Here is an 18,922-nt window from a genome sequence, read left to right as displayed (position 1 = left end):
TTAGAGCGTGACCAGCAAAGTTGGCTAAATTCCATCTACTTTATATATATATATATATATATATATATATATATATACCAATCTGAACGTCCGGCTAAAACCGGATCTCAGACTTTCTGTGGTGTTCGCTTCGCTCCCGTTCACTGATCAAAGAAAACTAATAGTAGTTCATTTATTCTCTTTCTCTCTGTAATTCTCTGAAATTAGATTTGTGTTGTTCTCACAACGCTTTCTTCCTCTTTTCCTCTTTTTTTTCTTTTTTTTATTATAAATAAAAAAAGATATAATATAAATAAAAGCGAAAGGTTTCATAGTCGCGTAGGTGCTACCCTTGATGAATATTCAAACTTCAGCTTCAAACCTTCCTTCGTTCCCAACATAATGTAGAAACGATCTGAAAGTACTACTCGAAGGATTTTCCTCTTGTTTCTCCCTAACAGTTATCGCAGAATAATGCTTTAACATGAAATAACGTGGACGAAATCATCGTACTGATAATAATAGCGTTCCTCGTCAGATCATATAAACAGCTTGCTACTATTTAAGCAGCTGTTTGCACGCATGTTTCCACTTTCTGAGGAACGGAGGAGTCGTAGAGGTGGGAAGGAACGCGTAAAGTGGATACGATTACGAAATGCTTGCAAGGTCGCATTTACCTTTTGCGATATGCACACGAAGTTACAGCGCGATACTTCTACACCACGACACAGGATTTCGAACCCGTGGGATCCGCCTCAACGCATTTTATAGCTTTACGACGCCGGTGGACCCGCCGCACCCCTTATAATAGCTATCTGCCGACGCACCAATTCGACGCCGGTGGACCCGTCGCACCCCATTTTATGTAATGTATCTGGCACCTGGCGTCGGTACACCAGTTCGATGCCGCGGGACCCATATTATAGCTATCTGGCACAGGCACACCAATCCTACACCGCAGGACCCGTCGCGCAACTCATTTTATAGCTATCTGATGCGGTGGACCCGTCGCACCCCTTTTTTCGAATTTCGTGACACACACATTCACACACACATTAGACCGTGTGAAGCTGGATATGATAGATGCACGTTTGTGTACGGCTGATGCAATGGATAGAACCAAATGGAAGACAAGAAGCAGAAAAGCGGACCCTGCAACAACGCGGGACAAATGCTAGGAAGAAGAAGAAGAAGAAGACACATTCACACACACGGACTAAGCTCGTTATTACATATCGTGATAGTGCACAATACCAGATAATTTATCGTTTGTGCAAACATTCTCTCGGCATTTTGGAGGGCTTTATTTTTGGCGGCATCTTATCGAGCTTGCTTCTAGATGACCGTCATCGACGGTCACTCCTGTTTCTGTGGCTACTACTGAGCATGTCGTTCGTTCGTCTGCGAATAAATATTTAACCACTGAACCACCATACACTAGAGCACAAGTCCAAGCACAGCATTCCTATAGTTGGGTCAAAACGACATGAAGCACGGACCGTTGTTTAAGCGGCCGCGCTCGGAAGCTATGCGCTGGGGACAGCGGTTGGAATCGAGGTGGGACCATGGCGAACTGCAGAGGTGGTTGGCGGCAGCGAGGATCCTTATACGATCTCAACCGCTACTTCGAGCGAAGCCGCTTGCGCAAATGTCCGTGCTTCATGTCGTTTTGACCCGACTATATGTTGGAAACAGGAAACTATAATTTCCTTCGCACCATCACAAATGCAAATGCATGTGATGTATTCTCACAAAACGATTGGCACTGCAACGTAAGAAGGATGTCTTCGTGTCATACACACTGCAGCGACAATAAGAAAAAAAAAACCTGGAATTTTGCAGTGTCTTATAATATCGAAAAAGTAGCGGGAGAATAGCGCAGTTGTGAAAAAATTTGCGAAAAGACAGCCCATGAAGCGACCTATGGTTCGAAACACCACTGGACAACCCAACTCTGGTCCCTGCAAATATACGTCAGACACGCGTTCATAGATTTGGAACAATTCTGAATTGAAACCGAATGCATTGCACATCCCTACGAGATTGGTCAATGATGGCAACCAATATACTTCCTTCCACAAACCCCACATACAAAGAAATTGCAGTCATAGGACGAGTTCCTATCCTGAGGCTTAATACATGTGTCGAAATACTAATAATCCTTGCAATCAGGAGGAAGGTATAGAAAAGAAAAATCCTCATCCATGGTTCAGTGGATAACTCTTTATCACCCAAGTTTTTCATGTATCTTGATTTGCAATATATATGTACTTGTACAGTCCTTATGAACCATCTATTATTATTCACGTTATATGCGATGTTCATATGTTATTAGTAAGTTCACGTACACATTTTTGAAGGAAATCTCTGTCAATTACGAAATCACCACAACAAATACTATGCTGCAAATGAAAAAATCCAAACGAAAACCAAGGAGCAACAAACGGTTTGAAGAACCATAACACGAAAAAAAAGCTGCCATCAATAGTAGCCCGTACAAGGAAAGGAAGACGATGTGCAAACAATAAAGAGGAAAAAAATGAGAAGCTATTTATTCCAAATCCAGCGCCTTGGCTTTAAGAACTGCTGGGACTGACGTTGGAGGCAACATTCGAATATCGGTGACGATAGCTGTAACAAGATCTGACGGTACGAGTTCCAGTGACTCGCGTCCCAGCAATGCTACTCGGCTGCATGCTTGAACCTGAATTAAGGAAATGGTGTTGAAGTAATAATTGAAAAGGAATAAACGTAAGAAAGATGAAAGCCTACCTTATCGATAAATTTAAAAGTTTGAGAAACAATGAGTACAGGCACATTAAATGCTTTCGCAGCAAGGGCGAGTAGGATACTGCCTTTCGGGGCAACCACACAACCGTTGGAAAGAACAGCAGCACAACCAAGAAGAACCATGGAACCCTAAAATCCTACACTTTGAGAAGTGAATGATTCCACTAACTTTAAATCAGTTGTATCCATCTCGACCGGCTTCGTATTCGAGAAGTCAAACGTTTGCACTAAGATTCATTTCTTCAGAACTTCTCATTCTCATAGGAATAAATGAGGAAATTCTAATGGAAGTAGACACTCGTTAATAACATGTTTTTTTCAACACACCGGAGCTTAAAAGGTGGAATCCTGCATCGTAATCAACCAGATCAAAATTCTCAGACATTAAAATGACTTGAAGTCAATGCTTATGAAAAGAAAACTCAACAAGAAAGAGGTAGGAAATGTTTTAAAAACTATAGGGAGAAGAGAGACCAAAACAAGCAAACAAACAAAACCAACATTTTTCATAACAGCTCCCAATGAGTTTAAGTCTGTATACCGGCAACGAATATTGCGTTCCACAAATGATCTGATGTGGCGTAGTCCTTAAATGCAGAGTTAAACGAAAATATACGCAATCTAAAACACTGTCCGCTCTCGTTATCGACGTCAGCACTAGCAGTCGTTTAAACCATTACTCGCTCTTTATAAATCCCATGAAATCTACTACATGTTGCGTAATCTTTCTATAACATCAAAAGAAACATTTTGTTCTCCTTTTGGTCCCTACCAGAGAAAAGAAAAAGTAGTTTAACTCAGAGAAGCAAAGTATCACTTTTCCAACACTAATGTCATCGAAAATTCTTCCTTAGATAGGACTGAACTCAGCAGAATGATTTCTATGAACAATGGGTCCCGAGAGAATAAAAATAAGTTGAATCACAGTAATTCGTAAGACTGGAACACTGTGAAAGATGCATTTTGACACTTTAGTTGCAGAAGATGAAGTTCAGCAGAAAATAAGGTGGATAAAGTGTGTCTGCCGTTAATCAATCCGTTTGGGATGCGCCAACGCGTTCACTTCAATGAAGAATCTCTTTAGGTTTACAAACGTGGGTCTGTCCTGTACAATGATTTGCGGGGACTAGCCGATCTATCAAGTTAGAGTTTGTTATCCTTCAGGCAGGTCTGCTACCAATTTATCGAGCCCAGTAGCACGAAAGGCTTGGTTGGCTCTAGGACGACTTCGAACCATCGACTAATCAAACAGTCACGGTGGAACCTCCTACCAACTTTACAACACCCGCTTCCAGCAGAAAATAATCCCAATTATTTCCAATTAATGTGATATTTCATATCAATAGTTTTTTGCTTTACCATACCTTGATACAAAATTCTAAACATGCGCGTAAAGGTGAGAACTGCAGCGAAGATAATCGAGTTTTCGTCAATACTAAATAGACAGTTTTTCCTCCATTGTTTTGGTAATAATAGTGGTGATAATTCCACTAAAAGTTGGTTCTGTCTGACCTATCAGTTGGAGTAAGTGCTATCTGTTGGAAAAAAAAGCTGTGAATTGAATTGACGCCAAACTGTTTCCGTGGGGAAGATTGGAAAATGACAATTGATACTTGTTAATTCAGGAAAAAGTTCATAGTGCCAAACTTTCTGGATGCCACCTCTTTACTCAATCTTCGTAGCGGAAGCAAACAGTGCTTTAAAGACAAAGGGAGAATCCTTACCTCTACCCTCAATTTCCGGGTCCACCACTGTGAACACTGTTTGGGATCCATTTTCTATAGAGTCTAACAGAACTTTGTTCACTAATGGGCACCTCAAAGTTTATATTTGTAAAATTGAAGATTTGAGGAGGGAATTATTGTTTTCACTGAAGAGAAGATAGAAAGCAACTCACCAATCATATGTGATAACGTTTGGTGCCGTCTTCATTTTACCTAAAAGGTAGCCTGAAATAGCGCGATAAGCACTGCCAAAGTATTCTTCTTCACAATCGTCCAGCCATTTCCTGATATCTTCAATCCCCTGAAAACGTGGAACTGTAATTCTAAACTCTTTCCAAAGTTTTCCGGCATATAGTACTAAAAGATTTGAAGCACGTACTTGAACATGCCCACTTCCATCAGTGCTACCAATTTTCATTATTTCCTTTTTCAGCTGCCGCACAATGTTGCCGAGAGCATACGGAAGAGGCCATCGACCTACAAAGCAGCTATGCGGTTAGGACCAAAGGATGACCAAGATTAATACAAAATTACTAATTAATGAATTAATTAATATGAGAAGAGTCTGAGTACGAAGAAAAAAGAAATGCAGAAGCTAAGTAACTCACTTTCCTGTGTAAGGTGGGCGACCTGTGGTCGAATAGCAAGGTCCAAATCGTGACCCAGTGAGGACAGATCTTTGAACTCTTTCTGACGTTGTGATGACCAATCAGCTAGATACTGCAAACAAAATCATTTTGAAAACAAAACCTTAAAGAATAGAGACAATTTCGAAATAGGCGCTACTTAACAAGTTTTCTCTCACAGATTTCAAAACCAAATTTCGTCCATACGTTCTGCTCTCAGGTTATATGAGATGTTGACTGTATATAGTGGGATAATATACCAGATGTACTCTCTCTCTCCCTGCATATACATAGGTAGTGGAGAAAAGTTTAGTAGTATTTTCTCCTTCTAGCTTTTGTTGCGATTTTGCGTTTCCTCTTAGTTAAATCTAGCAATATACTAGATATCGTAGTAGTCGAAAATGATGTAACAGAAATGATTCCATCTAAAATATGCAGAATCTGCAGAAAACTGCAATCTTGGATTCATTGAAAACAGCACAGAGAAAAGTTTAGCAATTCTTTGAATTTTGCATTAGTTTTCCCTTTTCTCGTTGCATTTTTTAAAATCATGTTCTACGCTTTTTAAACAATTTCTTAACTCTAGATGTAAGCAAAAAGCAAGGAGTTGCTCCAAATGTGTAATTATCAAAGCCGTTTTCTCCGGATTTTCTATTGGGGGTAGAAATAAGTTTTGCGTGCTTTTTTTGTAACTTGAAGCTTTATTCAAGGAAGCTGGTACAGTGTATTTTATTCAAAGCTTTGCTCATCCTTAACTATGCCTTTTCATCTTTCAGGCAGCTTACGGATTTCGCGTTGAAAAATTTCCCCGTCTCTTGAGGCGACACAAGAATCGATTCTATTTTTGGGTTCTTCGTAAGAAGTAAAGTGTATCGGCCAGACCACTGGTCGAGCGTTGTCGTGCTGAAAGATCACTTTGTCATGGTATTGGCATTTTTGGTGGTGTTTGAGCTTTATACCAGATCACTCTGAGCTGGGCCCGCCAGATTCACAGCATCACCTTCTTGCCATGAATATCCGGTTCAACTGTTGAAGTTAATGCATGGGTGGGCTGACAACATGATTTCCTGCATTTGGTGTTGTTTGTGTGGATATATTTTTCGTCCCCTTCATGATTCGATGCAAAAAAACCCTTCCGATTTTCCCTTCGGAGCAATTGTTCGCACGTGAAGAAACGGCGTTCGACGGGGGAACGGTAAAGAGGGTCCCGGCGGATTCTCCGCGAATGTCTCCGATACATAACGTGCACAGTGGATATGCCGGCGGATACGCGAGCATACCTCGAATCACGCTCCAGTCATTCATGAAGAAGCAGACGACCGTCTTAGATGTTCTTCTAGCCACAGAGACGCAGAAAACTGCGGAGTTACAAGAAAATATGCAAAGAAGAGTGGTATGAGCTGTCGAAATTAAGTCAAAAAACAATAGTGCTAGATAGAAGTACGTGGGATTTTGAATGGTGTTCTAATAAAGAAAGGGAGTGAGTTTGTCTTTATATCTCCTTCAGAAAGTCTAGAAATCTTACGAAATTTGAACTCTTTTTCTTCCTGTAAGTTCAAAGAAGTCAGAGATATAGAAGGTCCCTCTGTCCAGAAATAAATTAGGCTACAAAAATGCTTGGGAGTTACAGGATAACGATAATTCTCATTACCGTTACTTTTGAAACCTGGAATGTTTTTTCTAACGAAAACTTTTATGCACGTATTTTGAAGCTATTAGATACATCCTTATCTCATATTTCACGTGAGGATTTCTCTTGCTTCTGGTACGATTACTAAATTGAGATCACCTCACGTCACAAAATTGCAGTGAATGTGTATGATTCTCCAAAACAATTTATTGGATAGTGAATTATATATCCTAGCCGGTAATGCAGCGTATGATTAGCGGTAGGTAAGCAGAGTCAGCTGTTTAAGTGCTAACGAAAATGAATCTCTTTAGGACATGCACCATCGCTAATTGCTCTGACGAGGCCTGACCGGGGCATGCTCGAAATTCCGCCGGGACCCTCTTTACACGCACCCGTCGTCGACGTCTTTTGGCTTGAGTTCATATTGGACCAAACATTCTTGTTTTTGCACCATATTCATGGCCTTGAGACGGCTTGAAATCGCTTGCTGAGCCACTTCCAAGGCTTCAGCGAGCTCTTTTTGAGTTTGAATCTTGGTCTAGTAGCGCCTTAACCTCAGGGTCTCTAAGTTTTACAAGCCTCCCTTCGCGTTTTTTGTTTCTGTTTCTTGTCTAAATCGTCACTTTCAAAACCCCAGAATCACTACTCACATGCTTTCATTAATGAGCATGTTCCCTATAATCTCCACATAGTAATCGATGTTCGTAAACTACATCTTCTTCAAATTAAAACAAGAAAGCAGCGTTTCCCGCAAGTTGTGTTTTGTTGGCACAAAGGTTGACATGGTTAGAGTACAAAGAAAGTAGATTGTTTACACTTCAACAAAACGACATATACTGATTTTTGCAAAGAAATTATAACGCCTTAGCATAACATAAATGTAGTTAAAAGATGGTTCGATGCGATATAGTGGTAGTTACACCTTTTGTAAGTCCCTCACTTGGATGGTCCCGCAAAACACACATAGTCTTTGAACACGGAACAAAACACACGGAATCTTTGGAAGTTTAGCCAAGTCCTTTCGGAAACCAACTGGTTAAATGTGGAGTGCCACCAACTTCTCTAAGAATTCAGATATCAATTTTTCCAATACTTTCCTCTGTTCGGCGACTTCCAGGAATTTTCACGATAACTTAATACTCCTCGAAAAGTTTACAAATTCTAATAACGGTATTTGGATGGACATTACAACAGACAACAACTTTTTTCTCTTTTCTCTCTCTCTCAAAGAAACGGCTTTGATAACTAATTGAAGTGGTAGATTGCTGTAGTGTAGCGGTTAGAGGTTCCACTTCCTGCACGATCGATCGGAGGTTCGAATCCACCCTAGTGCTCACCAAGCCTTTCATCCCTCCGGGGTGGATAAATTGGCACCAGACTTATCTGGGAGGATAAAAGCACTGACTTGGCACATCGGCTAGCCACCGCAAGTCACTGTATAGGCCAGTTACACGTTCGTAAAACCTCAAACGATTGTGAACCAAGGTGAACGTGGGAGCGCATCCCAAGCGGATTGATTAACGCCAGAAACTTTATCCTTTTACTTCATAAGCTAAAGTTATTAAGAGAAAAAGTATGATAGAGCAGGAGCCACTGAGTGTCCCACCCTCAACTACATTTTCCCCAACGTAACCTCATCTGAAACACGTTTAATTTTATTGTAATTCTGAACTTAGATCTATAACGAACATAATCTCGTCCTCAAGAGTAGAAAACATTTCGAAATGATATATCATAATGTTAAAATAGATCACGCGTCACCTATCCAAATACCAAGGCCTTCCACACGCTCTCTGTCGGAGAGCAAGATTCGTAATCATTGGAAGATCAGCAAGACAGTGCTGGTCTATAAGAAAAGGGATTCGTATGACATCGACATCGGAGTCCCTGCACAACAAAAGCACTCCCACTCAGTACATAAAGGTGCTTGGAAAGTTATAAAGCAGCTTCACAACATTTTCACTGAATTTCACTATTCCTTAAAATCATCATCGAGAGAGATGTCCGATAAGGTAGCAGAATCCAACCTAAAATTTCAGTGCCCTCAAGAACGCAATTCGAAAGCTAGAATAGAAAAATACGGGAGTGAAAGTTGCTTGTCGGCAGTGCGCACCAAAATCATCTTCATTTTGCCGATGACACTCCAATGTCGTCCTCATGACAGTAAACATCGCTAAATTGGAACCAGTTCTGGCTGAATTCGACAAAACGTGTAAAAAGATCTGTTCCAAGTTGAATATAATCAACACTATGTTCATGATAAATGGATTTGTCCCTGATTCATTCGCGCTCAACTTAATGAATGTATATGAAAGCATCAGTTAATCATGTTTGCGCGGGAAATGAAAATGTTGAATGGAATGTCTTGACCTCCGAGATAGGAGGAGACGGGCAGTTGGAAGAACTTATAAGAGCATCGAATATGTAATGAAGAAAAACCGGAAAAATATTGTTCCAAATTCTCGACATCACCGTGCTACCTGCTTCGATCTAAGCCTTAAAAAACTTGCGATTCGCAAACAGGATATAAATGAGTCCAACATTATTTAACAGGTGAAGAGATTCAAAACGGGTTCTGACATAAGTCAGCAATCGAAGATGATAGAAGCTACCGGGTTTGCTAAGGAAAGTAAAATAGGGTGAAACAGACCCATGTTGTGTTTAAATGGTAGTCGTTAGAGCACAACCGCAGGCGAATGAGCTCTACACGGTATTGAACGCAGTGGAAGACGTCATTAATGTTGGTCAGAATCAGAATTCTTCAAGAAGAAGTAGAAGGAAAATTTTGATGTTCTTCGTGTTCCTTCAGAAGGATTCAATCAGCCACTCTTGCAGCTGATCGAAATGAGAGGAGGCACTACTCTCTTGCAGTTGATCGAGACGAGGAGGCACTACTGGCGCCCGCTAGAGCAATTCGAAGACTGGGGAGTACCGGTGATAAAAGAAAGATTTCTCCGTGAAGACAGCACACCACGAATCTGGGGTGATACGGATTTCAAGTGGAGAGTTCCTATACGAGGTCGTAGATTGTGGAGAAGAAGGTGATTCCGTTCATTTCTTCCTAATCGCCGTAAAAAAACGACCTGGAAGATGCGGCGCGTGCACAAAGCTGGCGCGCTCCAATCGAACTCGCTATAGAAAATGGCGCCATAGAACGCTTGAAGCCGCATCATCCGGGCCGTTTTTTACGGCAATTAGGAAGAAATGGACGGAATTACCCTCCTCCCCATAATCTACGTGTAGGCATAACCCACCTGAAACCCTCACCACCCTAGATTCCTGGGGTGATCCCTTCAAAATACGTACTTCCTTTTGTCATTGGATTTAGGAGCAGAACTTCACAGACAACGTATCACGAAATTGACATAGTGCGGAAAAATCATGGGAACAAATAAAGATGAGGGTGTAGATGACGAATATGAGCGTAGTCCCGCCCAAATTGGTTCAATCAACCTAAAAACTGCGTTCATTCCTAAAAGGTAAGCTGGAACGCGCCATCCTTGCTCACGCGCTGCATTCACGAGCGGGGCGTTCGAGAATAAATGGTGAAGGATAGGTGGGATAGGTTGAAGCAGTCCCCCCCCCCCCCTCTCAAGGGGGTTTAGCTCATGGGGTGCAGCTCAAGTGAAGGGGTCCTTTCGCCAACCGTCCGAAAGTGAAGGGCATACTTTCGCCAACCGTTCAAAAGTGAAGGGGGTCAGAGCACCAGGTCCGACTATCGCATGTATGAGGTGAAGTCTCACCAGCAGCCTATGTAAGAGCAAGGAACTGCCCTCTAAGGGAACCGGAGAGTATAGAAGGAAGGTCTAACGCACCTCGGAGGAACTAAGGAGATTCCCACGTACTTGTTCACGACGATTAGGCGACGCTCATATCAGTATTCTATAATCGGGTAAAAACGACATGAATCACGGGTGTAGTTGCGGTGTATTTGCGTACGCGCTCGAAACGACACGGTGGAGGCAGCAGTTGGGACCGAGTTGGGACCGAGTTGGGACCGTCGCAAACTACAGCGATGGGTGGTGCCAACCAGTATATCACCTAGCCGCTACGCTCCACCGAAGCGCCTCGAGAGAAGCCGCGTACTCAATTGCGTACGTGCTTCATGTCGTTTTGACCCTACCATACGCCCGAACTTTATGTTTTCGATCAGATTTCCACACTACTTCAATTTCGCAACACATTGCCTTTAAAGAAACTGCTGACGAAAAAAAAACGGAAGAAGATTATCAAGGATGCATCCACGTGTACTGTAGCTCAGCAAAATAACGGAAATATCATATAATATATTGTGCGCCTCAAAAGCAGAATAAACACTGGTGAAATCATTACACTGAACTTGAACATTTTTTTCTAACTGGAGATCTCCAACTCCAAAAAATGGTGTATTGACGCTGTAAAACAGAGTAAATAACTGTATTCAACGTAGTACTGCTTCAATATAGAATAAGGTCCGTGTAAAGCCTTTTTGTTAGAAAAAAAGATTGGAAAAATTAATTAAAGTATTCACCTTAAATGTATTTCTATTGAGTGTAACCTACCTCCTTGAAAGCAGCTAAGAAGCTTAGACACAACGTGTCCACTTCATCGATCATTCCCTGTTCACAACGTACAGCCAGGTTGAGAAATGCCGGATGGATATGAGCAGTAGATGGTGGGTCTGGACATTCTGTGATCGGCCCGATGGGAACTGTTAAAAAAAAATTCCCATGTTTGATAAAGTTTAACTTCTCTCATGTGGAACTACTGTGTAAAATCAATAATATCGTACAGTAGCCCAAACCGTAGATGCGATAGTCGGACCCGGTGCTCCAACCCCCCTCACTTTTGGACGGTCGGCGAAGGGACCCCCTTCACGTTAGGGCGGTTAGCGAAATGATCCCCTTCACTTGAGCTGCACCCCATGAGCTAAAGCCCCTTCACCTCAGGAGGGTCCGGCTTCTCTCTATCGCACCTATGGCCCAAACAACACTTCCAAATGAAATTTGAGACATTTTCGAAAGAAATTGTGGACACTACAGCTCCAACTGTAAAGCTCATTAGAAGAAAGGCAGAAAAGCTAGAAGTTCGCTGCACAGAACTAGCACCTAATATGTTGTAAAGAGGAACTTCCAAAGTTAAAATGCTAAGAAATAAGTTGTGGGGTTTCTTAAGCCATTCTATTTCCTAATGATCTGCAAACGTTAAACGCGTACAGTATTCGAAAAGATGCCGGAAGCTTTATAAGCAAATTATTACATAACTAGATTAGAAAACGAGAGCGACATACCATCACTCCCTATACTCTCGTCCGAAGGTGTCTTCACAACATTGGCGCAAAGATCTAGAAGAGAACTATTAACAGTCAATATTTACAGGCTAACAAAAATCACTGTATTTACCAAATTTGACTTCAAGTGCAGTTTGATGTTTTGCATCGATGCGGAGCGCTGACTTTCCTGGAGTATGCGAGGCGACTTCATTCTTTAGAACAATACAAAAAACTAATGAAATTTCCCATGAAATGTATAACTTAATCCTCAGACTACCTGTGAATGATTCACACAACCGTTTATTGCGGCTTCTACGGGAATACTGCGACCTTTCCCAAGTTTCAGCTCCTGATTACGCACACATTCAAGTTGCTGTTTTCGATCTTTTAACTCAGCTTTTGCACCACCTTGCGCTATCGTCGCAGATTTCTTCGCTGCTGCAGCTTCAGCTGAAAATCAATAATACGAAAATGGTAGGTTTGCACACAACCTGAAAAGAAATCATATCGAAAGTTCTCACCCCGTGCTCTTTTTTCTGCTGCTTTACTTGCTCTTTGTGCTTTTTTTTCTTCTGCAGACATAGTAATGCGCTGAAGTTAAGCCATAAGAAGAGAAAAATGGATGTCTACTATGCAGATGTAAACATCCGGACACCGTTACGAACCTGATCAGTACTGAGGTTGTCGATGCTCTTCTTAGATTCTTTGGTACATTGCGTGCTACTAATAGGTGAATTTGTGCTTCCTTCCATCAATTTTGACTTTACAGCTTGATATGCTTGTGTTTTTCCTGCTGAGTTAGTGTCACTCTGGGCGGCGCCAAGAACCACACCAATTTTCTGGATTCCTTCAGCCAACTTAGTAACAGATCGCTGAAAAGAAGGTCATACGAAATCACGAAAATAAGTTAAACGTACAAGTAGACCAGAAGCAGCAAGCACCAGGAAAAAAAAGTAGGTAACCTCTGTCGGCAATCAACGCGCGTTTTGGAATTGCTACTCAATTGTACTAGCGAAGGGCACTCAGTGGCGCCCTTATTTCTCGACGCTCTAACTTACTTTTTTCCTTTATTAACTTTAGTTTACATGTCACAGATCCTCTAAGACTAATGGTTAGCCCTTAGGGCTACGATTGATTTAGTTATTTACTTCGAGAAATAAGTGCGCCACTGAGTGGCCCACCCCCACCCCACTTACATTTTACCCCTGACTTGTCCTTCTAAAGGATTTAAACATAATCGAAGCTAACTTATGTTGAACTAGTTTCATGTTGTGATATTCTGAGTACGCGCAAGATATTTTTCACGTCTTCTATCTTGTGTACATCACTTAAAGGCATCACCCCACGAATCTAAGGTGGTGGAGATTTCAGGTGGAGTATTCGTATACGATGGGAGACTACGGAGAGGGAATGATTCCGTCCATTTCTTCCTAATTGCCGTAAAAAAACTGCCCGGAAGATACGGCTTCAGGCGTTCTACAGCGAGAAACTTGTTTGCAAATGATATTGCATGGAGAAAATGACAGGAAAAGGAATTACGCTTCTAAGAATGACAAGAAAATGATGGAGCAATAAAAAACAAAAGTAAAACTCAATTAATCCAGGAGCCATCGCAAATAAGTTTCATAAAGGTGAGTATAAGCCGCAGGCCAATTTCAAGGCACAAACTGATACATTGCAATGTCTTCTCCGTACAAATACGGCGAGTGAGTAACGTTACTTAATTCATTCTTTATTACGTAGAAGACTACAGGAGGTATATTTATAATTTATGTCCTCATAATTGCGATTTCTATTTTTTTTTTGTACGAGTAAAAATTTGGCTTTCGATTTTTGGTCTAATTATTCTGCGAAATATCGCTTCATATATTTTCGTGTTTACGAAATCAATATAGCAAAAATATACAGTGCCGGTCATGTATATTAGTATCCGCAAGATATGCCTGCAAGATATAGTCGGGTCGAAAGGACATGAATCAAGAATGTAGTTACGATGCATTTGCGTGCGCGCTCGAAACTGCGCGGTAGTTTTCGTAGTTGCCAGGACGATTGGTAGCATCAACAATCAGTCAAACAGTACTGAAACAATCTGACATAAACTAAAACAGTAAGAAGTAAACGTTTAAAGGAGTACTTGTATAATACTTGTCGTTATAGGAACAAATCGAGTAAGAATAGGATCCCGAAAAAAAATAAAACCAGGGTATAAACTTCCCAAGTTCTGAATCGATAAAAAGTAAATTATTGTTTAGATTTCACACGAGGCACCACGCTCGTGTTCACTATCCCTGCGGGTTGCAACGCAGAGTTTTTTTTTTAATAAAATTCATAAACGAGATGTGGTTTATAGCCATTGTAGAAACAACATCTACGGTAACAAGGATGCCCCTCGGCAGCTCACCTTTGGAGAATTACGGATGTCAGCGGCTGCAAAACTCACCTTTAGCTGACTTATATTATCATCAGTGGCACCTTTGTTCCTTTCACCAATTCGTTCGGTCATAACGAAGATCTGAAGGCTGCACAGGTTATATTAACTACTGGTTGTTAATTGATAAAGCTCAGAACGAAAGTGAAAACAACGAAAAAGCGTGAAATAGAAACTTTATTGGACATGACGGTAGGATGATGCAAATTTGAGTTTCAACACCAATACAATGGAATCAATAGTATTGAAAAGAAGAAGACGAAATACCAGCGGTAATTCGCAACTTCCGAATCTTTCTAAGGAAGCGACAACAAAAGAAACATCCAAACAAGCACTCCTCTTTCGTATTTCTTTGAGCGGAACACAATGAATAGGGGAGGAACAAAGCATTGATGCAGCTAGACTAACAAGTGTTAGGAATGAATTGCTACAAGTACATAATAAGGATCCCAATGGTGTCAACACACAAGAACATCTTTTTTTTTCTAAGGACGAGCATCGTGATTTAATTCGAGCGACACAACGATAAATTCTCGAACAGAAACACGGAGTGGGCCGCAAACTACTGTTTTAGGGCGGGGCTTGGCGCAAACCGAGCCGCACCGATTATTTTGCGGACAAGTAATAAGCATTTTCACCTCCAATATTTTACGGTGAAACATCCGTTTTGAATTTCATAGTGACGCAGCGGGGGGAAGGGTTTATCGACGTTAAACAACGTAAAAGTTACATATCAGTAATATACTCCAGAAACCAATAACGCAGTTGATAGCTGCAAATCAGTTAACAGATCGAGGAAAATTGAATACAGTTTTTTTTTCTTTCGAAAACAACAGAGGCAATTGTAAATAATATTTTAAAAAAAAACTGAAATAATTTTCAGTGGCAGTACACAACTTCTGCTTACTGCCATTGAAAATTCCGAGATCTTCAGTGGGGTCGGCTGATATTAACGTGACACGCTAAACAGTTTGTGTTCAAAGAGAATCAACTAAAATAATATAAAAATAATACAAAAAAACTAAAACAATGTCCAAAATATACAGCCATCTAAAATTGCGGCGAGATACTTTTACATCCATTCATTCTCATTGACCGCCTAAATGACTAGCCTATACAGGAGATGGGTCGACATACGCTTGAAAGGCTGTGAAGGATTTCCATCTGCCAGCCAGCATAACTCCTGAGTCGATTCCGCGTCGAATAGCAGAAGTGATCACTCCGCCGTGAAAAAGATGAGGTGTGAGTCGACGATGACCTAAATCCGCTTCCGATTGCGCTTTCTGGATTTGTCGAGCCACGTTGTGCTTTGATGGTGGTCTTCCACTCTTGCTTATGAAAATAAAGTCGGACGCTTCAAAAGTTGAGCAAGCATCGCAGCATGAGTCTCATAGTTCTTGCGAACTGTAATTCAGCGGAATGCTACCGCTCTCCCGCGTTCGATTTGATCGGTTTTGGATTTTTGATGAATAGCCACCAAACTGAGTCTCCCTGATAAACCAGGTCCGAGAAACGTAGGGGACCGAGTTCACTAATCCGAAGAAAGGCAGAAAACGCCAACAAGAGTAATGTTGCAGCCTTTAAAGCCGCCATCGAGCTATACCGTAAAGGCCATTTTATAATTTGACATTCGACATCCCTTTCCGTTGTCTTTGTCCTGTGGCGAGTGGGAGGTCCCGTCCTGTTTGCTGTTCCTAGTAGTGCCCGTTGAATCTCCATGTCCACCCCAGTAACGGGACCGAGGAAGTGCGTTAGTGCATCTACATGATATCCTATTGATCTACTCCTTTCTTTGTCAGTGTCAGCCGGAATGGTTATTGGTACCTGTGATCCCTGATCATGCCTTTTACTTCGTAATAGTGTCCCGCCCCGGACAGAGGACACTATTACGAAACCACCCTATGCCCCACTGACCTATTCCGTGATTTACCCGACTGCCTTTGAGCAGCTGACGTTTGTCACAGATATGACCCGAGCTATGCTCGAGTGTGGGCAGGTGTGGGGCACTCGGTAAGAGGTCTGTTCTAGCCACAAGGTCGATGGTTCGAAACCGCCATAGTGCAAACCAAGCCTTTCATCCCCTCAGGGTCGATTAATCGGTACTAGACTCGTCTGGGAGGATAAAAACACTGACCTGACACATCGGCTGTCCCCGCACGTCATTGTATAAGCCATTTACGCATTCGTAGACCTCAAACAGTCCTGAATTGAAGCGAACGTGGTGGCGCATCCCAAGTGGATTGATCAACGCCAGATACTTTATACTTTTACTTTATGTGCGATAGATTAGTTAGGAATAGCTGTTCATTCCATTGTTGTCCTATTTTTATTTACTTCTCAGGATTTCATTTCATTGAATGTATAGTTGGGTCAGAAATCAGAAAAAAAAGTCACATGTAGCACGGACAGTTGCGCAAGCGGCTACGTTCGAAGCGGTGCGGTGAAGCGCAGCGGTTGGAACCGAGGTAGGACTATGGTGAACTGCAGAGATGGAGAGCGGTAAGCGAGGATCCTTACACGATACCAACTGCTACGCTCCACCGCGCCGTTTCGAGCACAGCGGCTTGCGCAACTCTCCGTGCTTCATGTTGTTTTGACGCAACTATACATCTGAGAGACTATGGGTAACTGTTCCTTTTTGTTGTTCAGATTAGAATTTGAAATCCATTGTATTTGTGCACAGGTCGTCTAGATGGACTTACATATTTTCTGTTCTTATGACATTCATTCTATAGTAATTGCTGCTATGTGCTGAAGTGCCCGAGTACCTTGCCTTCGCGGTTGTACAGAATTCAGTTCTGCTGCAGGCGTAGTCCCCATTTGTCTTTTCTTTTATGACCTGAACGCCTGTTCTTTTTTCATCTTCTTAAGAATAGCATGAGAAAAATTAAGAAAGTTGGCTTTCTTCATTTTTCTCATGCTATTCTTAAGAAGAAGTTCTGGCTTTCCAACTTGTTTCTTAATTAAAACAATGCAGGCGTGATAACGGGAGTAGTCTTCGAAGTTCTGGAAGTTTTACTGAGCGAATCGCGATCCTTCATCGCATGAAGGAAACGGAATGCACGGCAGCGAAAGTGGCTTGCCAACGGTGAAGGGGCCGCACCGTGGTTTCGTATGAGCGGATGTCACGGTAGGTTTCGATTTGTGTCAAGCCAGAACAACGCGACGAACAATTGCGGACCCACTCCACTTGGTGCACTCTCAATATTTCTTGAGGTCCAGTTCGGCTGCTTTGGGATTATCTATTTGGCTGTTTCGTTGTACATCATCAGGTAGTGTGAACCGTACTGTTCAGTGCGCAGGATAAAATACGCCTAGTAAGGTTTGGATCAATCCAGTTGCAAATGTACTGCTCTGTGCACCGATATTTCAAAGCGTAGGAAATTCCAGGTTTTTTGTTAGCTGTTTCGACGCATCGCCTGTTACGCTGTGAGTTCATGAAGGATTTACGCGGCGAAATGCTTTCAATCCTCTCCGAATATAGTGATCCTGTCGTTGCTTTCGAACTGCTTTGAGGACTTGACCTATGGCGGGTGGTCTTCGGGACTGAGAGGTGTGTTCTCTTATTTTAATAGCTGCTCTTGAAAGGCATTTAGGACCGAAACGCAGCATTGCTGTGGCGAATGCTGATTCGATTTGAAGGTATTGCATGACAGTACAATGTACGTCCAAAGAAATTTCTGAAACCAGCCACACATTGCAGACTTCATTTCAGGATCGTAGAACTCCTGGGAGTTGTTTCTTCTGGAACCGCAGTGAGAAAAGTGTGTGAGACTCGCTTAGATCGACTGCTAAAGGCAATCTGAACCATCACAACGCGCAGGGCTGGCACTGAAGTCTCGAGGACCGCTCATCGTTAGCATATAGCAGTGCCACCGTAGTTGCACGAAGAATTTCATTGGTTAGGTCGTCATCTCGTAGAATCAATAGTACACTAAGTCGTAGAGGCGGTAAGAAAGCAGTTGACATGTATAGTTTAGTCGTCTGATGTCATATACACACACCTATTCTTGTACTATATCGAATGATTACATTTTTTTTTAATTGGCGCTTATTGTACTATACTACCGATGACAGTGTCCCATGTAGACCTTCGATTGTTGTGTCTTTAGAAGAGTTGTTGAACTGTTACATATTTTATTTATTGTACTTTGATAGGTTGAGGAATTATAAAGCATAAAGGAATTCTGAAAGGTTCTACGCATTGCAATTGCTGAAAAAAGTGTACAGTCAGGCTCAGCTATCTTTTATGTGTCGTAGTCGACGTCGCTAGATGTCTAGCATGGTTTAAGTATGTAGTTAGTCCCCTTTCAAAATTATTATAAATAGTCAGTACTTGACGTCGACGAAGGCACATAAAAGCCCATTTTGTCCTGCAAATCTCGCAGAAAAAGTCTCGGAAATAAATGTTGGTTGTGTGGATGCTAAGTACTGGGTTGTAACAAATGTGAATATCGTTGTTTTTGTCCATTCAAGGACCAGTCACACTGACAA

The 18,922-nt window shown here is 41.8% G+C and overlaps 1 protein-coding gene across 1 annotated transcript; it reads right to left on the bottom strand.

The window, feature by feature from the left end:
- Positions 1-2,530: 2,530 nt before the first annotated feature.
- RB195_014811 (uncharacterized protein) lies at positions 2,531-14,503 on the bottom strand (the record flags this gene model as incomplete). Its single annotated transcript, XM_064205228.1, has 14 exons — positions 2,531-2,683; positions 2,752-2,898; positions 3,271-3,356; positions 4,494-4,585; positions 4,667-4,794; positions 4,873-4,970; positions 5,102-5,213; positions 11,291-11,439; positions 12,019-12,072; positions 12,131-12,212; positions 12,278-12,450; positions 12,522-12,591; positions 12,666-12,872; positions 14,441-14,503. The coding sequence occupies 14 exons, from the start codon at positions 14,501-14,503 to the stop codon at positions 2,531-2,533; spliced, it is 1,614 nt and encodes a 537-aa protein (XP_064061109.1).
- Between the last annotated feature and the right edge of the window lie 4,419 nt (positions 14,504-18,922).

Source organism: Necator americanus, chromosome V (assembly GCF_031761385.1).
Source record: "Necator americanus strain Aroian chromosome V, whole genome shotgun sequence".
Classification (NCBI taxonomy): domain Eukaryota; kingdom Metazoa; phylum Nematoda; class Chromadorea; order Rhabditida; family Ancylostomatidae; genus Necator; species Necator americanus.
Note: the sequence above shows the minus strand (reverse complement) of the source record. Positions and strands in the feature narration are given on the sequence as shown.